We start from the raw sequence: 22,593 nt of genomic DNA on the forward strand, positions 1-22,593 counted from the left end.
TTCAGAGGGAACAGCCCTCTGCTGTCACCTATCTGTGACAGGATCTGTCCAGAGCAGTAGGAAATCACTACTTCTCTGGACAGTTCCTCTCACAAACAGAGGTGGCAGCAGAGAACACTGAAAAGTACTGGAAAACTTCAGATTTTTTTTTAAATATAAGTAAATTATGAATGAATATCTATCTTTCTGACACCAGTTAATTTAAAGAGTCACTGTCGTATTTTTTTTTTTTTTTGCAGAAATCAATAGTCCAGGCGATTTTAAGGAACTTTGTAATGGGTTTATTAGCCAAATCTGCCATTATCTGCATGTAAAAAGCCTTTTCCCAGGTCCCCCCCTCCTTCCTCTTTTTCATCCACTCTGAAAAATCTGAAAATTGTGACTTGTTGCAGGAGACGTCCCCTGTCTGCTCTAGGGAGAGGGGAGGGGGGAGGAGGAAGGAGGGAGTTAGCCGGCAGCAGAAAGCAGATAACAGAGGATTACAGGCACAGAGCTGGTTGACAGCTGTAATCCGAGCTCAGACAGGTCACTGGTGATGGTCAGAAGAGATATCCCGTGAGGGATTTGTAGATTAACTCTTTGTTGTCCTGTTTTGGTCTTTTCTTTAGCTCTCTCCATAGGAGAACAATGAAGACAGGGGGGAGAGCTTCAAACTGCTATTTCATGATAAAAATGCATTTTTCGGATAATAAACAATTACAAAAGTTTCTTAAAATCGCCTGGACTATTGATTTCTGCAAAAAACTATTTCACAACAGTGACACTTTAAAACATTTTTTTCCTCCGGCGTACCCCTTTAAATGAGAGGGGGATGCTTTAAATTTTCTGTCAGAAAGGGAATTCACAGGATCAAAACCTGTGTTTGTGTGTCAGACAATAAATAGAAAAAGGATTTAACAAAGCCAAAGCCAACTTTAGACTGATATGAAAAGGCCTGTACCTGGAGTAAGCGTTCATCAGAGTGGATGCCGTGGTCCTCTTTGCTGCCCCTCTTTCTAAGATATGATAAACCTCGTCCTTGTTGTGTACTGTCACTTCTTCCAGCCCCTTTATGATCACTCCTCTCTAGGAGACAATAAGATTACAGTCCTGTCCCAGAACCTGAGCGATATACTGTTTCAGAGTAATGGATTCAGACTTACTTTGTTGCGAGGATCATCGAACATCTGTAGCCTCTCGCTGACATCAGGAGCAGGACTGAGAAGGTCAAAGAGTTCCTCATTGTAGATTTCCAGCAGAGAGACCTTTACAGAGAACTCTGTACCGTTCTCCGATAGCTTCTCGAATATCTGGTGAAGCGTTCGAGGAATTATACCAGCCAGGGGGTCCTGCTCCCAAGTAAACTCCTCATCAGCAGATCTTTCACCTTCCATAGTGAAGGTTTTCCCTGTGCCAGTCTGACCATAGCTAAAAGACAATGTAGCACAACAATGCAGAATTTAAACATCATAATACACAAGATATGAAGTTTTATGAAAGGAAGCATGTGGATTCGACTTTGAAAGACCTATTCACAACAATGAAAAATCTTGAGCATTAAAGGAGAGAAACGGTGTGAAAATTTATAAAAGTATTGTATTGCCCCCCAAAAGTTATACAAATCCCCAATATACACTTATTATGGGAAATGGTTATAAAGTGCTTTTTTTTCCCTGCACTTACTACTGCATCAAGGCTTCACTTCCTGGAAAACATGGTGATGTCACTCCTGGATAACATGGTGATGTCACTCCTGGATAACATGGTGATGTCACTCCCTGGATAACATGGTGATGTCACTCCCTGGATAACATGGTGATGTCACTCCCTGGATAACATGGTGATGTCACTCCCTGGATAACATGGTGATGTCACTCCCTGGATAACATGGTGATGTCACTCCTGGATAACATGGTGATGTCACTCCCTGGTGGATAACATGGTGATGTCACTCCCTGGATAACATGGTGATGTCACTCCCTGGATAACATGGTGATGTCACTCCCTGGATAACATGGTGATGTCACTCCCTGGATAACATGGTGATGTCACTCCCTGGATAACATGGTGATGTCACTCCCTGGATAACATGGTGATGTCACTCCCTGGATAACATGGTGATGTCACTCCCTGGATAACATGGTGATGTCACTCCCTGGATAACATGGTGATGTCACCCTGGATAACATGGTGATGTCACTCCTGGATAACATGGTGATGTCACTCCCTGGATAACATGGTGATGTCACTCCCTGGATAACATGGTGATGTCACTCCCTGGATAACATGGTGATGTCACTCCCTGGATAACTGTGATGTCACTCCTGGATAACATGGTGATGTCACTCCCTGGATAACATGGTGATGTCACTCCCTGGATAACATGGTGATGTCACTCCCTGGATAACATGGTGATGTCACTCCTGGATAACATGGTGATGTCACTCCCTGGATAACATGGTGATGTCACTCCCTGGATAACATGGTGATGTCACTCCCTGGATACATGGTGATGTCACTCCCGGATAACATGGTGATGTCACGACCCGACCCCAGAGCTGTGTGGGCTGTGGCTGCTGGAGAGGATGATGGCAGGGGGACACTGAGGGACACAGGGCACTGGAGGGACACTGAGCATCCCTCTGCCATCATCCTCTCCAGCAGCCACAGCCCACACAGTTATCCAGGAAGTGACATCACCATGTTATCCAGGAAGCGAAGCCTTGATGCCGTAGTAAGTGCTGGAAAAAAGCACTTTATAAGCATTTCCCGTAATAAGTGTATATTGGTGATTTGTATAACTTTTTTTTTTTTTTTTGGGAGGGGGGGGGGGGGGTAATACAATACTTTAATAAAAATTTTCGCCGGACTTCTCCTTTAACTTCAATGGTCTTTGGCCAGTAAGACTATGCGTTATGGACACAGAAAACAACCGTGTGTTTGCCTGTGTGATCGCACTCATATCCATTATTTGGCAACGCAAATATTTATAGACAATACAGGAACTGTTATGTTAAGTACTCATTTAACTTTCTTTATACTTATCATTATTAACCCTGTACATTAGAAAAGCAAAGATACTTACGCAAAAATGGTGCAGTTATAACCATAATAACCTCATCCAAGATGGGACATACTACGCTCCTGTACACTTCAATCTGTTTAGCTGCAGGACCAAATACCTGAAGAAACAGGAAAGGGTATTAGTGCAGAGTTATATACTGTATACACATTTCCTCTATTTGAAGCGCTGGTATGTGTTTTCACATTTTTTGGGTTGATATTCCTGGAGGTGTAAGTAATAGGGAAAATGGTCCAAACTGTGGAAACTGCAATTCAATGTTTCTAAATGTAAGATAGATAAACATATCTACTCTAAGATTATAAGAAGGGAAACACTAATAGGGTAGACTAGACAGACCAAGTGGTCTTCTGCCAACAATCTTCTAGGTTTCTATGTTTTCAGCTATATGGGGAATCTCATTGCAGGATAACCTCTGCAGTCGCTAAGCTGTCCATATAGTGCACAGATGTGCTTTGTCTTCCTCTTTATACTTGCTCTCCGGTCCACCAAGTTGATGGTGATAATTGACTAGAGACCTTTCCTCCCTCCCCAATTAACTAAGTTCCTTAATAGCAGATATGAAAATGGATCTTCCAGTCTACCTTTCCCCTCATGAATGATGCGGCATAGTCACCTACCATATCAAATGTATAGTTCTTCTTCCCCAGTTTGTCATTAATTCCACCAGTCCGGACTGAAACCTCTTTACGCTGCGGGTCACATTCTAACACTGAGTGAGAGTTAGCCTTCCGTTCCAACTGATTGAAGGGTCTGAAAGGAAAGAAGAAAACATACAGGTGATGCAGTGTCTATCGATAGTGACACAAGACTGACCATATCTTCTCCTCCAGTCTACAAGACGCTTACTATATTAAGACTATGGATGGATGCCACTAGTGCCAGATGGCCATTAGAGCCATTATGGGGCCTGTTGGGTTCGGCCATGCTTTCAGTCAATTAAGGGTGGCGCTACATGGTGATTTTGGCTTCAACAGGGATCGTACGACCGATACTCACCAAGATGTACCCTGTACATTAAGTAAATGGTTGTGCTGTGGCCCTAAAGAGGCAGGGGCCGCAAGGTTACTGACACAAGAAAATACATTGCAGATTTTTTTTATGCAACTACAGTTTGGGTCACAGTGCGACCTAGTTTACTTAAATTAGGTGTGACGTGCCACAATGCACAAGGTACAACACGATCCCCTGTGATTTTGGTCACACGACCCCAAAATTGACCAGTCAACTGGGACACTGCTACATACGTCAGCCCTTCATGTGTAAGTATGTATGGCATGTAACACACAGCATATATAATACGTATATTCCTGGGACCTGAAACGTACACAAAGCAATACTACTAGGCCATCAGACACGTACCTGCATCTTACGACGACCTGGATATTCTTCCCTTTGTCTTCTTTCTTGCTGGACATGGTAGAGAGGTTGGGACGACATAGTGACTAGGAAGGAGCAAAAATCCTTTAAGTAACGTACAATAGAAATGTCTGCATTGTCTATTACAAGAACTTACAGGACAAGTAATAAAGTTAAAACTCTTTATACAAGGTGCTGTGGTAAACCATTTAAATAAGTTGACTATAAAGGGTTAAATAAACCGGCACTGAATGCAGATACAGGAGCACCACTGACCAATGGCCTCTCCTAAAGTGTTTCCTACATGTACTTTCCATAGAAGTAGCCAAGTCGACATCATAGGCCTCATTACAGGTCACTGTCTTAAATGGGTCAATTCAGGAAGACAAGCTCTTTATTTTAAAAGGAACCTGTCACCCCCCGTGTCAGGGCAGAGCCCGGCTGCCCCCCCTGTGCAGACCCTTATACTTACCGCTTTCACGAAGTCCCAGTCCCGGAGCCTGTCCCGCCGCCAAGATATCACCGTCCAAAGCTGTGCGCGCTCAGAGATAAGTCCAACGCCTGTAGAAAATGACAGCTCAATCATTCTATATGGGCGTTTGACCCGTCTCTGGTGAGCGCGCGCGGCTTCGGACGGGGATATCTCGGCGGCGATACAAGCTCTGGAACTTCGTGGAAGCGGTAAGTATATGGGTCCAGGGGGGTCGTCCGGGCTCTGCCCCGGCAAGGGGGTTGACAGGTTCTCTTTAAAAAGTAAGCAACATATCAAAATGTCAGAAGGCATAATTGGTGGAATACAAGGAAGACGGTACCATGCTGAGGTACTGATGTGCCCTAACCTCGGTGGTGCCAACTAAACATTTCTACAAGTCAGCGGCCACAGTCCCAGAGCCCTGTATACAGCCCCAGGGGCCCTTCAGTCTCTCGCTGGTGAATTCCTCATATACAGAGGCCCCCGCCACAGTTGGCAGTTATAGTGTTTCCTAGTACGCCAGCCAGGGCCTCATGCCATAGCTGCTGGTCGTCATGGCCACCAAAGGCCTCAGCTGGGAGGTAAAGGCAGCGGGCATCTCCAGGGGACTAGCCAAATACTTGACTGAGAGTTCACACCAATGTAATACCGGGCATTTATGCACTGGATCCTTATAGGACACTGTTCACACCTACGATTTTAGTTATCATTAGACCTATGTCCAGGACAAGACTTGCAGCCATAACAAGGGCACAAGACCTATAGAGCCTAGGCTTAAAGTAGGGATAGGGAAGCTTTTGCCATCCAGCTGTTGCAAAACTACAGTTCCCATCATGCCATATTCTATAGGTTACTGTCACTTCTACCAGCCCTACACCTCCTGCATTGTCCACCATATTCTATAGTATATTGTCACTACCACCAGCCCTACACCTCCTGCATTGCCCACCATATTCTATAGCGTACTGTCACTACTACCAGCCCTACACCTCCTGCATTGTCCACCATATTCTATAGTATATTGTCACTACTACCAGCCCTACACCTCCTGCATTGCCCACCATATTCTATAGCGTACTGTCACTTGTCACTACTACCAGCCCTACACCTCCTGCATTGTCCACCATATTCTATAGGGTACTGTCACTTCTACCAGCCCTACACCTCCTGCATTGTCCACCATATTCTATAGGGTACTGTCACTACTACCAGCCCTACACCTCCTGCATTGTCCACCATATTCTATAGTATATTGTCACTACTACCAGCCCTACACCTCCTGCATTGCCCACCATATTCTATAGCGTACTGTCACTTGTCACTACTACCAGCCCTACACCTCCTGCATTGTCCACCATATTCTATAGGGTACTGTCACTTCTACCAGCCCTACACCTCCTGCATTGTCCACCATATTCTATAGGGTACTGTCACTACTACCAGCCCTACACCTCCTGCATTGTCCACCATATTCTATAGTATATTGTCACTACTACCAGCCCTACACCTCCTGCATTGCCCACCATATTCTATAGCGTACTGTCACTTGTCACTACTACCAGCCCTACACCTCCTGCATTGTCCACCATATTCTATAGGGTACTGTCACTTCTACCAGCCCTACACCTCCTGCATTGTCCACCATATTCTATAGGGTACTGTCACTACTACCAGCCCTACACCTCCTGCATTGTCCACCATATTCTATAGGGTACTGTCACTTCTACCAGCCCTACACCTCCTGCATTGTCCACCATATTCTATAGGGTACTGTCACTTCTACCAGCCCTACACCTCCTGCATTGTTCACCATATTTTATAAGGTACTGTCACTACTACCAGCCCTACACCTCCTGCATTGCCCACCATATTCTATAGCGTACTGTCACTTGTCACTTCTACCAGCCCTACACCTCCTGCATTGTCCACCATATTCTATAGTATATTGTCACTACCACCAGCCCTACACCTCCTGCATTGTTCACCATATTCTATAGGGTACTGTCACTTCTACCAGCCCTACACCTCTTGCATTGTCCACCATATTCTATAGTATATTGTCACTACTACCAGCCCTACACCTCCTGCATTGTCCACCATATTCTATAGGGTACTGTCACTTCTACCAGCCCTACACCTCCAGCATAGTCCACCATATTCTATAGGGTACTGTCACTACTACCAGCCCTACACCTCCTGCATTGTCCACCATATTCTATAGGGTACTGTCACTTCTACCAGCCCTACACCTCCTGCATTGTTCACCATATTCTATAGGGTACTGTCACTACTACCAGCCCTACACCTCCTGCATTGTTCACCATATTCTATAGGGTACTGTCACTACTACCAGCCCTACACCTCTTGCATTGTCCACCATATTCTATAGTATATTGTCACTACTACCAGCCCTTCACCTCCTGCATTGTCCACCATATTCTATAGGGTACTGTCACTTCTACCAGCCCTACAGCTCCTGCATTGTCCATCATATTCTATAGGGTACTGTCACTACTACCAGCCCTACACTTCCTGCATTGTCCACCATATTCTATAGTATATTATCACTACTACCAGCCCTACACCTCCTGCAGTGTCCATCAATCTATAGGGTACTGTCACTACTACCAGCCCTACACCTCCTGCATTGTCCACCATATTCTATAGTATATTGTCACTACTACCAGCCCTACACCTCCTGCATTGTTCACCATATTCTATAGGGTACTGTCACTTGTCACTACTACCAGCCCTACACCTCCTGCATTGTCCATCATATTCTATAGGGTACTGTCACTACTACCAGCCCTACACCTCCTGCATTGTCCATCATATTCTATAGGGTACTGTCACTACTACCAGCCCTACACCTCCTGCATTGTCCACCATATTCTATAAGGTACTGTCACTTCTACCAGCCCTACACCTCCAGCATTGTCCACCATATTCTATAGGGTACTGTCACTTCTACCAGCCTTACACCTCCTGCATTGTCCACCATATTCTATAGGGTACTGTCACTACTACTCGCCATATAGAGCCACAGATCGGTGTTGTCCAACATCTTTAATACTGTTCTGCTGCCGCCACTACAACCCCTAGGGATGCTGTCACTATTATAAGCCCTATAGAGTTGCAGAGTTCCTGCCTTGCCAATCATGTTTAACAGTGTACTGCCGCTACTATTACAACTACTACCTCTAGAAAGCCGCACATCTTCTGCCTTGTCCATTAATTCTCCATACTGTACTACAACTCATGCTCTATACTCCCCTAAATATGACATCACTACCACTATGCATCACTTGTGTACTATTTTCTATACTGTACTACTACCCCTACCCAGCCGCACATCTCCTGCCTCCATCACATTTTATAATTTACTACCACCCCATCCAGCCGCACATCTCCTGCCTCCATTACATTTGATAATGTACTACCACCCCTACCCAGCCGCACATCTCCTGCCTCCATCATGTTTTATACTGTACTACCACCCCATCCAGCCGCACATCTCCTGCCTCCATCACATTTTATAATGTAATACCACCCCATCCAGCCGCACATCTCCTGCCTCCATCACATTTCATACGATATTATTGCTGTTACTATTAGCCGCACACCTCCTGCCTCCATCACGTGTTATACGATATTATTGCTGTTACTATTAGCCGCACACCTCCTGCCTCCATCACATGTTATACGATATTGCTGTTACTATTAGCCGCACATCTCCTGCCTCCATCACGTGTTATACGATATTATTGTTACTATTAGCCGCACATCTCCTGCCTCCATCGCGTGTTATACGATATTATTGCTGTTACTATTAGCCGCACACCTCCTGCCTCCATCACCTGTTATACGATATTATTGCTGTTACTATTAGCCGCACATCTCCTGCCTCCATCACGTGTTATACGATATTATTGCTGTTACTATTAGCCGCACATCTCCTGCCTCCATCACGTGTTATACGATATTATTGCTGTTACTATTAGCCGCACACCTCCTGCCTCCATCACGTGTTATACGGTATTACTATTAGCCGCACATCTCCTGCCTCCATCACGTGTTATACGATATTATTGTTACTATTAGCCATACACCTCCTGCCTCCATCACGTGTTATACGATATTATTGTCACTATTAGCCGCACATCTCCTGCCTCCATCACGTGTTATACGATATTATTGTTACTATTAGCCGCACACCTCCTGCCTCCATCACGTGTTATACGATATTATTGCTGTTACTATTAGCCGCACACCTCCTGCCTCCATCACGTGTTATACGATATTATTGTTACTATTAGCCATACACCTCCTGCCTCCATCACGTGTTATACGATATTATTGTCACTATTAGCCGCACATCTCCTGCCTCCATCACGTGTTATACGATATTATTGTTACTATTAGCCGCACATCTCCTGCCTTCATCACGTGTTATACGATATTATTGTTACTATTAGCCGCACACCTCCTGCCTCCATCACGTGTTATACGATATTATTGCTGTTACTATTAGCCGCACACCTCCTGCCTCCATCACGTGTTATACGATATTATTGTTACTATTAGCCGCACATCTCCTGCCTCCATCACGTGTTATACGATATTATTGCTGTTACTATTAGCCGCACATCTCCTGCCTTCATCACGTGTTATACGATATTATTATTGTTACTATTAGCCGCACACCTCCTGCCTCCATCACGTGTTATACAATATTATTATTGTTACTATTAGCCGCACACCTCCTGCCTCCATCGCGTGTTATACGATATTATTGTTACTATTAGCCGCACATCTCCTGCCTCCATCACCTGTTATACGATATTATTGCTGTTACTATTAGCCGCACATCTCCTGCCTCCATCACGTGTTATACGATATTATTGTTACTATTAGCCGCACATCTCCTGCCTCCATCACGTGTTATACGATATTATTGTTACTATTAGCCGCACACCTCCTGCCTCCATCACCTGTTATACGATATTATTGTTACTATTAGCCGCACATCTCCTTCATCCATCACGTGTTATACGATATTATTGTTACTATTAGCCGCACATCTCCTGCCTCCATCACGTGTTATACGATATTATTGCTGTTACTATTAGCCGCACATCTCCTGCCTCCATCACGTGTTATACGATATTATTGCTTTTACTATTAGCCGCACATCTCCTGCCTCCATCACCTGTTATACGATATTATTGTTACTATTAGCCGCACATCTCCTGCCTCCATCACCTGTTATACGATATTATTGCTGTTACTATTAGCCGCACATCTCCTTCCTCCATCACGTGTTATACGATATTATTGTTACTATTAGCCGCACACCTCCTGCCTCCATCACGTGTTATACGATATTATTGTTACTATTAGCCGCACATCTCCTGCCTCCATCACGTGTTATACGATATTATTGCTGTTACTATTAGCCGCACATCTCCTGCCTCCATCACGTGTTATACGATATTATTGCTGTTACTATTAGCCGCACATCTCCTGCCTCCATCACCTGTTATACGATATTATTGCTGTTACTATTAGCCGCACACCTCCTGCCTCCATCACCTGTTATACAATATTATTGTTACTATTAGCCGCACATCTCCTGCCTCCATCACGTGTTATACGATATTATTGTTACTATTAGCCGCACATCTCCTGCCTCCATCACGTGTTATACGATATTATTGCTGTTACTATTAGCCGCACATCTCCTGCCTCCATCACGTGTTATACGATATTATTGCTGTTACTATTAGCCGCACATCTCCTGCCTCCATCACCTGTTATACGATATTATTGCTGTTACTATTAGCCGCACATCTCCTGCCTCCATCACGTGTTATACGATATTATTGCTGTTACTATTAGCCGCACATCTCCTGCCTCCATCACGTGTTATACGATATTATTGCTGTTACTATTAGCCGCACACCTCCTGCCTCCATCACGTGTTATACGGTATTACTATTAGCCGCACATCTCCTGCCTCCATCACGTGTTATACGATATTATTGCTGTTACTATTAGCCGCACACCTCCTGCCTCCATCACGTGTTATACGATATTATTGTTACTATTAGCCATACACCTCCTGCCTCCATCACGTGTTATACGATATTATTGTCACTATTAGCCCGCACATCTCCTGCCTCCATCACGTGTTATACGATATTATTGTTACTATTAGCCGCACACCTCCTGCCTCCATCACGTGTTATACGATATTATTGCTGTTACTATTAGCCGCACACCTCCTGCCTCCATCACGTGTTATACGATATTATTGTTACTATTAGCCATACACCTCCTGCCTCCATCACGTGTTATACGATATTATTGTCACTATTAGCCGCACATCTCCTGCCTCCATCACGTGTTATACGATATTATTGTTACTATTAGCCGCACATCTCCTGCCTTCATCACGTGTTATACGATATTATTGCTGTTACTATTAGCCATACATCTCCTGCCTCCATCACGTGTTATACGATATTGCTGTTACTATTAGCCGCACACCTCCTGCCTCCATCACGTGTTATACGATATTATTGCTGTTACTATTAGCCGCACATCTCCTGCCTCCATCACGTGTTATACGATATTATTGCTGTTACTATTAGCCGCACACCTCCTGCCTCCATCACGTGTTATACGATATTATTGTTACTATTAGCCGCACACCTCCTGCCTCCATCACCTGTTATACAATATTATTGTTACTATTAGCCGCACACCTCCTGCCTCCATCACCTGTTATACAATATTATTGTTACTATTAGCCGCACATCTCCTGCCTCCATCACGTGTTATACGATATTATTGCTGTTACTATTAGCCGCACACCTCCTGCCTCCATCACGTGTTATACGATATTATTGCTGTTACTATTAGCCGCACACCTCCTGCCTCCATCACCTGTTATACAATATTATTGTTACTATTAGCCGCACACCTCCTGCCTCCATCACGTGTTATATGATATTATTGTTACTATTAGCCGCACACCTCCTGCCTCCATCACGTGTTATATGATATTATTGTTACTATTAGCCGCACACCTCCTGCCTCCATCACGTGTTATACGATATTATTGCTGTTACTATTAGCCGCACACCTCCTGCCTCCATCACGTGTTATACGATATTATTGCTGTTACTATTAGCCGCACACCTCCTGCCTCCATCACCTGTTATACGATATTATTGTTACTATTAGCCGCACACCTCCTGCCTCCATCACGTGTTATACGATATTATTGTTACTATTAGCCGCACACCTCCTGCCTCCATCACGTGTTATACGATATTATTGCTGTTACTATTAGCCGCACACCTCCTGCCTCCATCACGTGTTATACGATATTATTGCTGTTACTATTAGCCGCACATCTCCTTCATCCATCACGTGTTATACGATATTATTGTTACTATTAGCCGCACATCTCCTGCCTCCATCACCTGTTATACGATATTATTGCTGTTACTATTAGCCGCACATCTCCTGCCTCCATCACCTGTTATACGATATTATTGTTACTATTAGCCGCACACCTCCTGCCTCCATCACGTGTTATACGATATTATTGCTGTTACTATTAGCCGCACACCTCCTGCCTCCATCACGTGTTATACGATATTATTGTTACTATTAGCCGCACATCTCCTGCCTCCATCACCTGTTATACGATATTATTGCTGTTACTATTAGCCGCACATCTCCTGCCTCCATCATGTGTTATACGATATTATTGTTACTATTAGCCGCACACCTCCTGCCTCCATCACGTGTTATACGATATTATTGCTGTTACTATTAGCCGCACACCTCCTGCCTCCATCACGTGTTATACGATATTATTGTTACTATTAGCCGCACACCTCCTTCCTCCATCACGTGTTATACGATATTATTGTTACTATTAGCCGCACACCTCCTGCCTCCATCACGTGTTATACGATATTATTGCTGTTACTATTAGCCGCACATCTCCTGCCTCCATCACCTGTTATACGATATTATTGCTGTTACTATTAGCCGCACACCTCCTTCCTCCATCACGTGTTATACGATATTATTGTTACTATTAGCCGCACACCTCCTGCCTCCATCACGTGTTATACGATATTATTGTTACTATTAGCCGCACATCTCCTGCCTCCATCATGTGTTATACGATATTATTGTTACTATTAGCCGCACACCTCCTGCCTCCATCACGTGTTATACGATATTATTGCTGTTACTATTAGCCGCACACCTCCTGCCTCCATCACCTGTTATACAATATTATTGTTACTATTAGCCGCACACCTCCTGCCTCCATCACGTGTTATACGATATTATTGTTACTATTAGCCGCACACCTCCTGCCTCCATCACGTGTTATACGATATTATTGCTGTTACTATTAGCCGCACATCTCCTGCCTCCATCACGTGTTATACGATATTATTGCTGTTACTATTAGCCGCACACCTCCTTCCTCCATCACGTGTTATACGATATTATTGTTACTATTAGCCGCACACCTCCTGCCTCCATCACGTGTTATACGATATTATTGCTGTTACTATTAGCCGCACACCTCCTGCCTCCATCACGTGTTATACGATATTATTGCTGTTACTATTAGCCATACACACCTGTACTTGCTCAGGGTCTGACACAATGTGAATAGCTCTTGTGCACTCCTATATATCACATCACACAGGCCATTCTAGCCATGATAAGTACCAGCAGCAGACCACCCGGGTACACAGCTGATGGGACCCCCACCCATTGCTATATATAAGGGATACGTAGCACCTGTCAAAATTTTAGCTGCAAAGTAACACAGCCTGCAAGGATGTACACAGGTATCACCCCCTGCCCCCAATATACTGCGGTCAGACCCCCACGATCAGCGAGTGATGGCGGATCCTAGTGATACATCACCAGCTAATACTGGAACATCCCTTTAATAAAGGCGCAAATCAGGCAGCAAACAGTAAGGCTTGTGCCCCATCCAGTACAACCTGCAATACTTACATAACCTGATAAGGATTAATGTAGCCACATAAAAAATGTTATTGCCTTTATATGCTATAGTAAAAAATGCTACAAAAAAAAAATTATATATATATATATATATATATATATATATATATATATATATATATCTCCAGAGGCTGGCAAACGGGTGAGACATCTCCAGCAGTCCGGGGGCCATATGGATGTAAGCGGGAGAACAGGCACAGCATGGTAGTCAGTACCGCCCGGCCGATTATACCGATCCCCCCATGCCATCAGGAGGATGGGCGTGCTGCTCCTACCTGTAGCGGCTCCGGCTCACACTGATCCCTGCTGCCCGGACTCGGAGCGGACGTTACAGCGCACAGCACTCAGTCACCGGAGGATTCTACGCTGGGAACATTTGAAAATTGCGCTTCCGATGGTCTCAGCCAATCAGATCTCAGTAACGCCGAGAGTACGGCTTGGAGTGGGGACGCAGAGGAGCTGATTGGTCGGCGGATGACACTTCGTTCCGGATTGGACAGTCTGTGCATCACGTGGTCATGTTTAAACTACAGAAACTTTTATTCTCTCGGATTCCTGGCGGATGCCGATGTCACGTGTGCCGCAGAGGCCCCGCCCACCAGACTGTGACGTTGCTTTGCGGCTTATTATGAAAACAAGGTTGCGCTGTGTAGGGTGGGTGCGGTAGAGCGGAGTACGTTACCCAATAAGAGTCCTACCCCTGGTGTCTATGCAGTAACAACACAGCCCACCAGTGTCCAAAGTCCCTGACAGCCTATGGGAAATTGGTATTTCAGCCAAAAAAAGTTCTTTCATATCAACTGGTGCCAGAGATTTGTAATGTATTTCTATAACAAAAATCTCCAGTCTTCCAGTACCTATCAGCTGCTGTATGTCCTGCAGGAAGTGGAGTATGCTTTACAGTCTGGAGAGGTTTTCTATGGGGATTTGCTGCTGCTCTGGACAGTTCCTGACAAGGACTGAGGTGGCATCAGAGAGCACTGTGTCAGACAGGAAAGATTACACCACTTCCTGCAGGACATACAGCAGATGAGAAATCACTGGTCCAGTGATTTCCTGTGGGCTTTGGACTTATCTCTGCTTCCCCGAGTTGACAGGTTCCCTTTAAAAAAAAGAAACCTTTTTTAATAAAAAAATAAAATACTTCTAGTCTGATAATCTTGCAGCCCCTTTATCCTTTGGTCTATGGGGCTGAGGTGTGAGGTGTCCCTTTTTTTTGCATCATGATCTGTATTTTTTATTAGTATCTTGCTTGCGTATATGCGACTTTCTCATCACCTTTTATTCAACTTTTTCGGGATTTGATTTAACCAAAAATCTACAATTTTGCACTTTAGCCGTCTTACCGAGCGAGATCGGGAATGGGGTATTTGATAGTTCGGGCGATTACGCATGCAGCAATAGCAAATATTTTTTTTTATCTGGTTTATATTTTTTGTACTGCATTGATCTATGTAACTGGCTGCTAAAGGCGGCCTCTAGTGATGGCCGAGCTGGGAGCAGCGTCATTACGTTACTTAGACCGGGCCTGGTAAGTATAACAGGTCAGTTTCTGAGAAGCCGATCTGCCACTAGACCATTGAGGTGCATTTTAAATGGTTAAAGTGTCGCATCTGAATAGAACAACGCGGGCACGGGGATGCCAGTGCCACAGGCCTTTTTTGTGACCCACGGCTCGGTTTCTGTACATGGCACCGGTCTATTACTGAGCACCGGATGGGGGTGAAGCACTGGACTGGCCTGTCCCCAGTGGGAGGGAACCCCCATTGATTCTAATGGAGCCACATCACAGAGGTGAGGGGGTTTCGTCACACTGTGGGGCGGGCCAGCCCACCTCCAGTGCTTCACCCCTGGCCGGTGCTTAGTAATAGACCCTTTAGGGTGCGTTCACACCTACAGGATCTGCAGCTGATTTTCTGCAGCAGATTTCAGTTAAATAACTGAACACAGCATCAAATCTGATGCTGTGTTCAGTTATTTAACTGAAATCTGCTGCAGAAAATCAGCTGCAGATCCTGTAGGTGTGAACGCACCATTAAAGTAAATGTGCCTGATTGTACATTCGCTTTATGAAAAATGCATTTTTGTACTCTGCTATGTGAATAAACTCTTGCGGCTACCGGATGCTGTGATGAGATGTAAATTGGCCACTACTTGGGATTGGTGACCTTCTAGTGTGCATCCCAGCTGACTAAAGCCCCTATTACATGGAACGATTAGTGGCTGATATCGGCCGTAATGGCCGATAATCGTCCTGTGTAATAGAAGGCAACGATCAGCCGACATTACTAATGTCGGCTGATCTTTGCTGTCGTTTGTCTTTCAACCATGTTGAAAGACAAAGGACTTTGATAGCAGCAGACCAACGCTATCCCCTATGGGCTGCCCGAGTGCTCGTTTGCTCCTCAATATCTTATCTGCTGCTGTTGGATCCTTCATATCATCGCTATGTCTGTGCGACATGGCAAAAGTTTTATTTAAGTGACAGTAACTCTTATAAATTCACGGTGCAGGTTCCTGCAAGGAGCAGGTCTTTCCCCGATGGTCAGAGACAGCTGGAAACCCTGAAGAAAAGGTAGTAGCCGTATTTAAAGGGGTAGTGCGGCGCTCAGCAATTATTCACAGAATAACACACATTACAAAGTTATACAACTTTGTAATGTATGTTATGTCTGTGAATCGCCCCCTTCCCGTGTCCCCCCACCCCCGCACATGTACCTGGAAGTGTGATGCGCTATACATTACCTGATCCGTGTCGACCGACCCCGTCCGCCATCTTCTTCAAAGACGTCATCTTCGGGAGGCGGGCCGACCCGCTCCTGCCGGCCCCCCTCTGCCGCGTCATAACTGTGCTCAGCCGTGATTGCCTGAGCACAGTTATTCTCAGCCAATCGCGGCAACTGATGACGCTGCAGAGGGGGGCCGGCATGCGGGACGGCTGCAACGAGTCGGCCGGCCTCCCAAAGATTGCATCGACAGAATACGGGGGTCGACACGCGTCAGGTATGTATATCGCACCACACTTCCGGGTACACGTGCGGGTGTGTAGGGACACGGGAAGGGGGCGATTCACAGACATAACATACATTACAAAGTTGTATAACTTTGTAATGTGTGTTATTCTGTGAATAATTGCTGAGCGCCGCACTACCCCTTTAACCTTTTCTGTCGTCTCCATTTCAGCTTACACAGCATTGACCAGACTCAGCAACAATGCCCCAGTATGGCACTGCTGTAGGGTTTTAGCAGACCTCTGCTTTCACTGGAGAGGCTTGGTTTTCTTGTAACTGAGGATATTAAAGTGACTGTACCACCAGGCCCAGGCAGAAGCACTGGAGGTGCGCCGACCCACCCTTAGTGGGAGGAAACCCCCGCCCCTCTATGATAGGGTTCCATTGATTCTGATGGAGTCACGTCATGGAGGGGCTTGGGTTTCTTCCCACTGGGGGTGGGTCAGCCCGCCTCCAGTGCTTCAACCTGGGCCTGGTGGTACAGTCACTTTAAAGAGGAACTACCAGCAGGTTAGACAAATCTAGCCTTATATTCCCCTATTGCACATCGGAAGCTGAGGATGAAGATAAGTTTCTTAACTTCATCCTCAGCGTCTCCTGTGCTATAGGGAGCTATCAGACTAGATTCAGTTACCTGCTGGTAGTTCCTCTTTAATGCTACAGGGGTCTTGGGCAGGGCCACTTTAACCAGAGGGCACATGGTGCACGTGCATTGGTTAAAGGGCCCCCCGAGCAGGCCGGCCGTTGCTGTGTTTCGACCAGTGCAGTCGCACAGGGCTCCGGCCACCAGCCTGTCGGGGGGAGCGCCATGGATGGGTAATCTACTTACCCATCCATAGTGCCCCCTAGAGGCCCCCCCCCCATCCACCGCTGCCCGTTCGCCCATGATACTGACAGAGAGAGAGCCATTGGCTCCCTCCCTGTCAGTCACTCTTGTGGCCGCACTCTCCCTCTGGTGTCGGAGCCGAGTGACGTTACTGGGCCCCGGCACCAGGGTAAGGGGAGTGCGGCCACAAGAAAAGAGGAACGCGTGGACCCAGGTGAGTACAATTGTTTTTTTTGTTAATGTTATATTGGAGGGGGAGCGCACAGCAAAGGGGCTATATACTGGGGATGAGCACAGCAAGGGGGCTATATACTGGGGGAGAGCACAGCAAGGGGGCTATATACTGGGGAAGAGCACAGCAAGGGGGCTATATACTGGGGGAGAGCACAGAAAGGGGGCTATATACTGAGGGAGAGCACAGCATGGGGCTAAATACTGGTGGCGAGCACAGCATGGGGGCTATATACTGTGGGAGAGCACAGCACAGGGGCTATATACTTGGGTAGAGCACAGAAAGGGGGCTATATACTGGGGGAGAGCACAGCAAGGGGGCTATATACTGGGGGAGAACACAGAAAGGGGACTATATACTGGGGGAGAGCACAGCAAGGGGGCTATATACTGGGGGAGAGCATAGCATGGGGGCTATATACTGGGGGAGAGCACAGCAAGGGGGCTATATACTATTTGGGAGAAAACAGGGGGGCTATATACTATTGGGGGAGAGCACAGCAAGGGGGCTATATAGTATTGGGGAAGACTGCGGGGTGTCCATATACTATTGGGGGAGAGCGCAGGGTGTCTATATACTATTGGGGGAGAGCACAGGGGGCTATATACTATTGGAGAGATCACAGGGGGCCTATATACTATCGGAGAGATCACAGGGGTCTATATACTATTGAGGGAGAGCGCAGGGTGTCTATATACTATTGGGGAGAGAACGGGGGGGGGGGGGGTAGAGGACAGGAGAACACTGGGTGTGTGGACAGGTAATGTATACAGTTTATTGATATTTTTATACACAGTTATTAGCTGTCGGACACGCATCGCTATTACATCGTTGTCATCGGCTGATGTCTCAATAATGGTCCATTTATCGCTCTGTGACATGGAGTGACACTTTAATGACGGAGCCCATTTAAGAGGTTTAATTAACATTTTGAGCACATACTGTAGCTTTTCTTCCAGACAAAGGGTCACACTTGTACTCAGTATGTGTGTGCTATTGCAGCAAAGCTTCATGGAAAGGAATGGAACCGAGTTGTAATACCACAAATAACCTAAGGAAAAGTGTGGCGCTGTTTTTTGAAGAAAGCAGCTGTGTTTTTCTAACCTTGGATCATGTCTTTAAAAGTTGTCCCCTGCCCACAGGATAGGGGGATCAAAAGCTAATGGGTGAAGGCCATCACAAAAAGGGGGTTACCCTCCTTACCCCCCCATGGCCAAAACCTAGATTGAACGCTACAGTCACTGTCCGTGGGACTTATGGTGTGTTTACACAGGCAGATTTATTTGACAGATTTTGGAAGCCAGAGCCAGGAATGGATTTGAAAAAAGAAGAAATCTCAGTCTTTCCTTTATTACTGGTTCTCTGTTTATAGTCTGTTCCTGGCTTTGGCTTCAAAAATCTGTCAGATAAAAAAAATATTGTCAGAGATTTGGAAATTACTTCTATTAAAAAATATGGTCTTTCAGTACTTATCAGCTGCTGTATGTCCTGCAGGAAGTGGTGTACTCTTTCCAGTCTGGAGAGCAAGAGAGGGCTTCTATGGGGATTTGCTGCTGCTGTGGACAGTTCCTGACACGGACAGAGGTGGCAGCAGAGAGCACTGTGTCAGACTGGAGCCAATACTACATTTGCTGCTGGACATACAGCAGCTGATAAGTACTAAAAGATTTGAGATTTTTTTTCTATTAGATAAGGGTGGTCGGGGAAAAGTTGTGGGTCACTATTTAGCAGTTTGTTTCTGAGCTGGAAGAGTCCATTGTGTGGGGGGAGATCTGTGCTGGTCTCTTCCTGGATGCTGGATGACTGTATATGAGCAGCAGTGTAATATGAATATATCCTGTGTAATATAGAGGAGGAGGAGACATAAGTAGTGTAGCAGTAACCTCTGTCCTCAATGTGGTGTTTTTCTTCAGTGTTCTATGGCTGCAGCAGGCTGTGTGTGTGTGTGTGTGTGTGTGTTTGTGTATGCTATGGCTGCAGAAGACTGTGTGTGTGTGGGCTATGGCTGCAGCAGGCTGTGTGTGTGTGCGTGCTATGGCTGTAGCAGGCTGTGTGTATGTGTGCTATTGCTTCAGCAGGCTGTGTGTGTATGCTATGGCTGCAGCAGGCTGTGTGTGTGTGTGTGTGCTATGGCTGCAGCAGGCTGTGTGTGTGTGCTATGGCTGCAGCAGGCTGGGTGTGTATGCTATGGCTGCAGCAGGCTGTGTGTGTGTGTGTGTGTGTGTGTGTGTGCATGCTACAGCCGCAGCAGGCTGTGTGTGTGTGTATATAATATGGCTGCAGCAGGCTGTGTGTGTGTATGCTATGGCTGCAGCAGGCTGTGTATGTGTGTGTATGCTATAGCCGCAGCAGGCTGTGTGTGTATGCTATGACTGCAGCTGTGTGTGTGTGTATGCTATGGCTGCAGCAGGCTGTGTGTATGTGTTCTATGGCTGCAGCAGGTTGTGTGTGTGTGTGTGTATGCTATGGCTGCAGCAGGCTGTGTGTTTGTGTGTGTGTGTATGCTATAACCGCAGAAGGCTGTGTGTGTATGCTATAGCCGCAGCAGGCTGTGTGTGTATGCTATAGCTGTGGCAGGCTTTGTGTGTATGCTATGACTGCAGCTGTGTGTGTGTGTGTGCTATGGCTGCAGCAGGCTGTGTGTGTGTATGCTATGGCTGCAGCAGGCTGTGTGCATGTGCTATGGCTGCAGCAGGCTGTGTGTGTATGCTATAGCTGTGGCAGGCTTTGTGTGTATGCTATGACTGCAGCTGTGTGTGTGTGTGCTATGGCTGCAGCAGGTTGTGTGTGTGTGTGTGTATGCTATGGCTGCAGCAGGCTGTGTGTTTGTGTGTGTGTGTATGCTATAACCTCAGAAGGCTGTGTGTGTATGCTATAGCCGCAGCAGGCTGTGTGTGTATGCTATAGCTGTGGCAGGCTTTGTGTGTATGCTATGACTGCAGCTGTGTGTGTGTGTGTGCTATGGCTGCAGCAGGCTGTGTGTGTGTATGCTATGGCTGCAGCAGGCTGTGTGCATGTGCTATGGCTGCAGCAGGCTGTGTGTGTATGCTATAGCTGTGGCAGGCTTTGTGTGTATGCTATGACTGCAGCTGTGTGTGTGTGTGCTATGGCTGCAGCAGGCTGTGTGTGTGTATGCTATGGCTGCAGCAGGCTGTGTGTGTGTGCTATGGCTTCAGCAGGCTGTGTGTGTGTATGCTATGGCTGCAGCAGGCTGTGTGTGTGTATGCTATGGCTGCATCAGGCTGTGTGTATGTGTGCTATGGCTGCAGCAGGCTGTGTGTATGTGTGCTATGGCTGCAGCAGGCTGTGTGTGTATGCTATGGCTGCAGCAGGTTGTGTGTGTATGCTATTGCTGCAGCAGGCTGTGTGTGTGTGTGTATGCTATGGCTGCAGCAGGTTGTGTATGTGTGTGTGCTATGGCTGCAGCAGGTTGTGTATGTGTGTGTGTGCGCTATGGCTGCAGCAGGCTGTGTGTGTGTGTGTGTGCTATGGCTGCAGCAGGCTGTGTGTGTGTGTGTTATGGCTGCAGCAGGCTGTGTGTGTGTGTGTGTGTGTGTGTGCGCGCTATGGCTGCAGCAGGCTGTGCGTGTGCGTGCTATGGCTGCAGCAGGCTGTGTGTGTGCGTGCTATGGCTGCAGCAAGCTGTGTCTGTGTGTGTGTATGCTATGGCTGCAGCAGGCTGTGTGTGTATGCTATAGCCGCAGCAGGCTGTGTGTGTATGCTATGACTGCAGCTGTGTGTGTGTGTATGATATGGCTGCAGCAGGCTGTGTGTATGTGTGCTATGGCTTCAGCAGGCTGTGTGTGTGTGTGTGTGTGTGTGTTTGCTATGGCTGCAGCAGGCTGTGTGTGTGTATGCTATAGCCGCAGCAGGCTGTGTGTGTATGCTATGACTGTAGCTGTGTGTATGTGTGCTATGGCTGAAGCAGGCTGTGTGTGTGTGCTATGTCTTCAGCAGGCTGTGTGTGTGTGTGTGTGTATGCTATGGCTGCAGCAGGCTGTGTGTATGTGTGCTATGGCTGCAGCAGGCTGTGTGTATGTGTGCTATGGCTGCAGCAGGCTGTCTGTGTATGCTATGGCTGCAGCAGGTTGTGTGTGTGTTATGGCTGCAGCAGGTTGTGTGTGCTATGGCTGCAGCAGGCTGTATGTGCGTGCTATGGCTGCAGCAGGCTGTGTGTGTGTGTGTGTGCTATGGCTGCAGCAGGCTGTGTGTGTATGTGTGTTATGGCTGCAGCAGGCTGGGTGTGTGTGCTATGAATGCAGCAAGCTGTGTGTGTGTATGTGCTATGGTGTGCCCCCACACCTACAGTGACCCCTCTATATCACTATATGTGACCCCTCTCTATATCACTATGTGTAACCCCCTGTATATATCTATGTGTGGCCCCCTGTATATAACTATGTGTGGCCCCCTGTATATAACTATGTGTGGCCCCCTGTATATCACTGTATATCACACTGACAGGCTCCCAACCCCCCGCTAGAGCACCTTATACATACCTGATCGCGCCGGGTCCCGCTTCTTGAGACGGTCGGGTGACGGAGAAGCGGGACCCGGCGCGAT

General features: G+C 46.5%; 1 protein-coding gene across 1 annotated transcript; it reads right to left on the reverse strand.

The window, feature by feature from the left end:
- Positions 1 to 940: 940 nt before the first annotated feature.
- LOC138778793 (kinesin-like protein KIF11) lies at positions 941 to 3,081 on the reverse strand (the record flags this gene model as incomplete). The annotated part of the gene is made up of 3 exons (XM_069956529.1): positions 3,065 to 3,081; positions 1,143 to 1,407; positions 941 to 1,065 (listed from the first exon to the last, which is right to left on the reverse strand). Coding segments are annotated over exons 2-3 (356 nt in total), but the record flags the coding sequence as incomplete, so codon positions are not given.
- Positions 3,082 to 22,593: the final 19,512 nt, after the last annotated feature.

Source organism: Dendropsophus ebraccatus, unplaced genomic scaffold, assembly GCF_027789765.1.
Source record: "Dendropsophus ebraccatus isolate aDenEbr1 unplaced genomic scaffold, aDenEbr1.pat pat_scaffold_683_ctg1, whole genome shotgun sequence".
Taxonomy (NCBI): Eukaryota; Metazoa; Chordata; class Amphibia; order Anura; family Hylidae; genus Dendropsophus; species Dendropsophus ebraccatus.